Below are 7,500 nucleotides of genomic sequence, written 5' to 3' on the forward strand. Positions count from 1 at the left end.
GGCTTGGTGGACAAAAGGGAAGTGGGGGTCGACTGAGATGAGACAACACAAAGTTAATAATTATAACAATTGAAATGCTAATCCTTTGCACATGAACTCTCACTCATTCAGGAACAATTGCAATCAATATATATATATATATTTATGCTCAGTGTGTCATTGGGATCTCTGTTGAAAAGTTTGTTTCTGTTGGAGATTCTGTCCTCTCTCTCTCTGCCGTGGTTAGATGGATAGTTCAGAGTGACATTCATTCATGTCGTTATAGAATAGATGTTTGGGCGGTTGTCGGTCTTCGCGTTCAATGATACCGAATTCCTAGCTGCAGACTAGAAATTAATATCAAAGACTTGTTCTTATTCTGTCGGTATCGATAGTCTAAGAGTATAACCACGTGGGATGGTTAAAAGATTCAGCAGTCTGGTCTCAAACCTTGGCCCTCTCGTTATCGAGGTAAGCTGGTCTGCAACCTTTGGCCTCTCGTAACTGAGAGAAACATGGTCTGTTGAGAAATTCTCAAAGTGGGGGTTTTATTCGGGAGTTGCAGAAAAGGCTGTCTCATGACGCCAGGTCCTAACTGTGCTCATGGGCGGGCCTCTGATTTAGTTCAACTCAAAAGGGTACTGGAGTTTCCTTCATTAAACAGTCCAAAACCACATTACACAATTTCACAAACAGCTCCATCCTCACTCATTCATCTTATACAACAATTAGATGTAAGCCTCATTACTGAGGCTATTATACACTGCTCAAAAAAATAAAGGGAACACTAAAATAACCCATCCTAGATCTGAATGAATGAAATATTCTTATTAAATACTTTTTTCTTTACATAGTTGAATATGCTGACAACAAAATCACACAAAAATGATCAATGAAATCAAATTTATCAACCCATGGAAGTCTGGATTTGGAGTCACACTCAAAATTAAAGTGGAAAACCACACTACAGGCTGATCCAACTTTGATGTAATGTCCTTAAAACAAGTAAAAATGAGGCTCAGTAGTGTGTGTGGCCTCCACGTGCCTGTATGACCTCCCTACAACGCCTGGGAATGCTCCTGATGAGGTGGCGGATGGTCTCCTGAGGGATCTCCTCCCAGACCTGGACTAAAGCATCCGCCAACTCCTGAACAGTCTGTGGTGCAACGTGGCGTTGGTGGATGGAGCGAGACATGATGTCCCAGATGTGCTCAATTGGATTCAGGTCTGGGGAACGGGCGGGCCAGTGCATAGCATCAATGCCTTTCTCTTGCAGGAACTGCTGACACACTCCAGCCACATGAGGTCTAGCATTGTCTTGCATTAGGAAGAACCCAGGGCCAACCGCACCAGCATCTTGTCTCACAAGGGGTCTGAGGATCTCATCTTGGTACCTAATGGCAGTCAGGCTACCTCTGGCGAGCACATGGAGGGCTATGCGGCCCCTCAAAGAAATGCCACCCCACACCATGACTGACCCACCGCCAAACCGGTAATGCTGGAGGATGTTGCAGGCAGCAGAACGTTCTCTACGGCGTCTCCAGACTCTGTCACGTCTGTCACATGTGCTCAGTGTGAACCTGCTTTCATCTGTGAAGAGTACAGGGTGCCAGTGGTGAATTTGCAAATCTTGGTGTTCTCTGGCAAATGCCAAACGTCCTGCACGGTGTTGGGCTGTAAGCACAACCCCCACCTGTGGACGTCGGGCCCTCATACCACCCTCATGGAGTCTGTTTCTGACCGTTTGAGCAGACACATGCACATTTGTGGCCTGCTGGAGGTCATTTTGCAGGGCTCTGGCAGTGCTCCTCCTGCTCCTCCTTGCACAAAGGCGGAGGTAGCCGTCCTGCTGCTGGGTTGTTGCCCTCCTACGGCCTCCTCCACATCTCCTGATGTACTGGCCTGTCTCCTGGTAGCGCCTCCATGCTCTGGACACTACGCTGACAGACACAGCAAACCTTCTTGCCACAGCTCGCATTGATGTGTCATCCTGGATGAGCTGCACTACCTGAGCCACTTGTGTGGGTTGTAGACTCCATCTCATGCTACCACTAGAGTGAAAGCACCGCCAGCAGTCAAAAGTGACCAAAACATCAGCCAGGAAGCATAGGAACTGAGAAGTGGTCTGTGGTCACCACCTGCAGAACCACTCCTTTATTGGGGGTGTCTTGCTAATTGCCTATAATTTCCACCTGTTGTCTATTCCATTTGCACAACAGCATGTGAAATGTATTGTCAATCAGTGTTGCTTCCTAAGTGGACAGTTTGATTTCACAGAAGTGTGATTAACTTGGAGTTACATTGTGTTGTTTAAGTGTTCCCTTTATTTTTTTGAGCAGCGTATAAACAGAGTTATGGTAATGTGGCTGTATTGTCTCCAATGAGCTTCCCCAAGTTGTACCAAATGGACCATTCTTCACTGATCTTTTATACCTTCTCCAGAACATAAATGTTGTTCAGTTCTGTGAGGTGGAAGAAATTCCTTTGTTCTCTATGTAAATTCATTCTATCTCTATACTGTGGCCATGAGGAGACAAACTCCTCCAGGAATTTACGACCTCTCAGACCACAGCAGCCTGGGTGTAGGAGACAGGGGGAGGGGGGCGGGGCTTGCTGTACCCAAAGAGGGCAACGTCAAAGCAGTGCGTTTGTGTGTGAGGGTATGCGTATGTGTGTGTGTGTGTGTGTGTGTGTGTGTGTGTGTGTGTGTGTGTGTGTGTATGTATGTTTGTATGCATGTGTGGGTGTGTGTGGGTGTGTGTGTGTGTGTGTGGGTGTGTGTGTGTATGTGTGTGTGTGTGTGTGTATGTACGTGTGTGTGTGTGTGTGTGTGTGTCTCTCCTGCAGGCTCCCCCCCCCCTCTCTCTCTAACCCCCCCTCTCTCTCGAACCTCTCTCTCCTGCAGCCTGTCCCAGCCCTCCAGTGTTTCTGTCTCTGTCTGAAGAGCAGGACCACAACCTGACTCTCAGCTGGACACCTGGAAACACACACAACTCCCCCACCACAGGTACACACGCGCACCGACACACACACACACATTTACTATACGTATTTACTATATGTATTTACTATACGTATTTACTATATGTATTTACTATATGTATTTACTATATGTATTTACTATACGTATTTACTATATGTATTTACTATATGTATTTACTATATGTATTTACTATATGTATTTACTATACATATTTACTATATGTATTTACTATATGTATTTACTATACGTATTTACTATATGTATTTACTATATGTATTTACTATATGTATTTACTATATGTATTTACTATACGTATTTACTATATGTATTTACTATATGTATTTACTATATGTATTTACTATACGTATTTACTATATGTATTTACTATACGTATTTACTATATGTATTTACTATACGTATTTACTATATGTATTTACTATATGTATTTACTATATGTATTTACTATATGTATTTACTATATGTATTTACTATACGTATTTACTATACGTATTTACTATATGTATTTACTATACGTATTTACTATATGTATTTACTATATGTATTTACTATACATCTGTATTCCTGTCAGAGTATCAGAGGATCTGAGATATTTCAGAGAAGTATTAAAGACTGTCAGTCATACTGGATACAAATATTAAAGACTGTCAGTCACACTGGATACAAATATTAAAGACTGTCAGTCACACTGGATACAAATATTAAAGACTGTCAGTCACACTGGATACAAATATTAAAGACTGTCAGTCACACTGGATACAGATATTAAAGACTGTCAGTCACACTGGATACAAATATTAAAGACTTGTTAGTCACACTGGATACAGATATTAAAGACTGTCAGTCACACTGGATACAAATATTAAAGACTGTCAGTCACACTGGATACAAATATTAAAGACTGTCAGTCACACTGGATACAAATATTAAAGACTGTCAGTCACACTGGATACAAATATTAAAGACTGTCAGTCACACTGGATACACATATTAAAGACTGTCAGTCACACTGGATACAAATATTAAAGACTGTCAGTCACACTGGATACAGATATTAAAGACGTGTCAGTCACACTGGATACAGATATTAAAGACTGTCAGTCACACTGGATACAAATATTAAAGACTGTCAGTCACAGTGGATACAAATATTAAAGACTGTCAGTCACACTGGATACAAATATTAAAGACTGTCAGTCACACTGGATACAGATATTAAAGACTTGTCAGTCACACTGGATACAAATATTAAAGACTGTCAGTCACACTGGATACAAATATTAAAGACTGTCAGTCACACTGGATACAAATATTAAAGACTGTCAGTCACACTGGATACAAATATTAAAGACTGTCAGTCACACTGGATACAGATATTAAAGACTGTCAGTCACACTGGATAAAAGCATCTAGTCAGCTCAATGTAAATGTATTTGGAATTCTGGTGACTTCCTGAATTGACTGAATTGTTCCTGTAAACACACATTTATATTTGACTGTTTGTCTGTAGAGTTTGTGGTGGAGGTAAAGGAGGAGAAACATCCTGAGGGGAAGTGGGAGTCACATCGTGTGACTGGGGATGTCAATCATCTGGAGTTACACCTCCTCCCGTACTCCACCTACCGCTTCCGGGTCAGCGGGGTCAACAGACTGGGGAGGAGCGACCCATCAGAAATCTCTGAGGCCTACAGCACCCTACCCACAGGTCTGACACACACAAGCAGAGACGCCGGTCAAATCAAATCAAATTGTATTTGTCAAATGCTGAATACAACAGCTGTAGACCTTACCATGAAATGCTGAATACAACAGCTGTAGACCTAGTAGTTGGTGAAACAGGCGAGGCAATCATTTGAGAAACCAATGCTCTGGAGTCTGCCGATAAGAATGCGATGATTGTCAAAGGCCTTGGCCAGGTCGATGAATACGGCTGCACAGTATTGTCTCTTATCGATGTCGGTTATGATATCATTTACGACCTTGAGCATGGCTGAGGTGCACTCATGACCAGCTCTGAAACTAGATTGCATAGCGGGGAAGGTACGGTGCGATTCTAAATAGTTGGTGATCTATTTGTTAACTTGGCTTTCGAAGACCTTAGAAAGGCAGGGTAGGATAGATATAGGTCTGTAGCAGTTTGGGTCTAGAGTGTCTCCCCCTTTTGAAGAGGAGGATGACCGCGGCAGCTTTCAATCTTTGGGGATTTCAGATAATACGAAAGAAAGGTTGAACAGACTAGTAATAGGGTTTGCAACAATTTCAGCAGATAATTTAGAAAGAGAGGGTCCAGATTGTCTAGCCTAGCTGATTTATAGGGGTCCAGATTTTGCAGCTCAGGGTGCCCGTGTTTACGGATTTGGGGTTGTACCTGGTAGGTTCATTGATAATTTGTGTGAGATTGAGGGCTTCAAGCTTAGATTGTAGGATGGCCGGGGTGTTAAGCATGTCCCAGTTTAGGTCACCTAACAGCACGAGCTCTGAAGATAGATGGGGGGCAATCAATTCACATATGGTGTCCAGGGAACAGCTGGGGGCAGAGGGTGGTCTATAGCAAGCGGCAACAGTGACAGACTTGTTTCTGAAAAGGTGGATTTTTAAAAGTAGAAGCTGAAATTGTTTGGGCACAGACCTGGATAGCATGACAGAACTCTACAGGCTAACTCCCCCATCCCCCCTTTGGCAGTTCTATCTTGTCGCAAATGTTATAGTTAGGGATGGAAATTTCAGGGGTTTTGTTGGTATTCCTAAACCAGGATTCAGACACTGCTAGGACATCCGGGTTGGCAGAGTGTGCTAAAGCAGTGAATAAAACGCTTTTAGGGAGGAGGCTTCTAATGTTAACATGCATGAAACCAAGGCTTTTACGGTTCCAGAAGTCAACAAATGAGAGCGCCTGGGGATTGGGAGTAGAGCTAGGCACTGCAGGGGCTGAATTAACCTCTACATCACCAGAGGAACCGAGGAGGAGTAGAATAAGGGTGCTGCCAAAGGCTAAAATAACTGGTCGTCTAGTACGTTTGGAACAGAGAGTAAAAGGAGCAGATTTCTTGGCAAGGAATAGATTCAAGGCATAATGGTATGATTAAAGAGATATTGTCTCTAGAAACATAATTTAAACCAGGTGATGTGTCGGAGGTGGAACTAAAGGGTTAGCTAAGGCATATTGAGCAGGGCTAGAGGCTCTACAGTGAAATAAGTCTAATCACTAACCAAAACAGCAATGGACAAGGCACATTGACATTAGGGAGAGGCATGCGTAGCCGTGTGATCATAGGGGTCCAGTGATTGGCTTGAGTCGGAGACACTCGATTCAGACAGCTAGCGGGCCGGGACTAGCATGCTAGGAGAAGGGCCTTAGAGGGACATCGCAACGGAAGAAGTCTGTTGTAGTCCCCTCGTGCTGTTACGTCGGCAGACCAGTCGTCATGGATCAGTAGGGCTCCGTGTGGTAAAAGGGTCCAGGCCAATTGGTAAAATAGGTATAGTGGCCAAAGAACTTGTCCGATGGGCCTCTTCAGCTAACAGTCCAATATGCTCTAGACAGCTAGTGGGCCGCGGCTAGCAGGCTAGCAGATGGACATTCAGGGGACGTCGCGACGGAGGAGCCAGTTGAAAAAACCCCTTGGGCAGATTATGTCGGTAGTCCAGTCATGATGGATCGGCGGGGCTCCGTGTAAAAAGGGTCCAGGCCATTTGGCAAAATAGGTATTGTAGCCCAATAATTGGCTGATGGACCTCTTCAGCTAGCCGGGAGATGGGCCTAGCTCGAGGCTAGCTTCAGGCTAACTGGTGCTTGCTTCGGGACAGAGATGTTAGCCAGGAGTAGCCACTCTGATAGCAGCTAGCTAGCTGTGATGATCCGGTGTAAAGGTTCAGAGCTTGCAGCAGGAATTCTGAGATGTGGTAGAGAAAAAGCAGTCCAATATGCTCTGGGTTGATGTCGCGCTGTGCTGACTGGCAGGAGTTGACCTGGCTGAGGCTGGCTGATGTCCAAGTTAACGGTGATGACTGCTAGCGTTGGCTATCTGACTACTAGCTAGTAACTAGTTAGCTGGCTAGCTGCTGATGGGGGTTCCGGTTCTAAAGTGTAAAAAAATTGTTGATCTGTACCACATTGGTTGAGGCGGGTTACTTCAGAGTCTGTTGGTGTTATAACTCTCTCTCTCTGATTACATTAGTCTGTTGTTGTAACTCTCTCTCTCCCCCTCTCTCTCTAGTTCCTGAAAGTTACCCTCTAAATGTGCGTAGTGAGTCTACAGAACCAGGAACACTGGTCATCATGTGGGAGGTACACATGCTCTTGTTTCTGTGTGTGTGTGTGTGTGTGTGTGTGTGTGTGTGTGTGTGTGTGTGTGTGTGTGTGTGTGTGTGTGTGTGTGTGTGTGTGTGTGTGTGTGTGTGTGTGTGTGTGTGTGTGTGTGTGTGTGTGTGTGAATTGTGTGAATTGTGTGTCTGTGGTGTGAGTGTGATGTGTGTGTTGTGAGTATTTTGTGGTGTGTGTGTGAGTGTGATGTGTGTGT

General features: G+C 44.1%; 1 protein-coding gene across 1 annotated transcript in view; it reads left to right on the top strand.

Moving 5' to 3' along the window:
• Positions 1 to 2,884: 2,884 nt before the first annotated feature.
• The window catches only part of LOC139400998 (neural cell adhesion molecule L1.1-like), a gene marked incomplete at both ends in the record, with an annotated part of 8,093 nt that continues 3,477 nt past the window's right edge, over positions 2,885 to 7,500 (top strand). Inside the window, 3 exons of the mRNA XM_071145520.1 lie at positions 2,885 to 2,986; positions 4,491 to 4,685; positions 7,198 to 7,268. Coding sequence (XP_071001621.1) covers positions 2,885 to 2,986; positions 4,491 to 4,685; positions 7,198 to 7,268 — 368 coding nt within the window. The remainder of the gene's footprint in view (positions 2,987 to 4,490; positions 4,686 to 7,197; positions 7,269 to 7,500) is intronic.

This window comes from Oncorhynchus clarkii, unplaced genomic scaffold (assembly GCF_045791955.1).
Source record: "Oncorhynchus clarkii lewisi isolate Uvic-CL-2024 unplaced genomic scaffold, UVic_Ocla_1.0 unplaced_contig_4873_pilon_pilon, whole genome shotgun sequence".
Classification (NCBI taxonomy): Eukaryota; Metazoa; Chordata; class Actinopteri; order Salmoniformes; family Salmonidae; genus Oncorhynchus; species Oncorhynchus clarkii.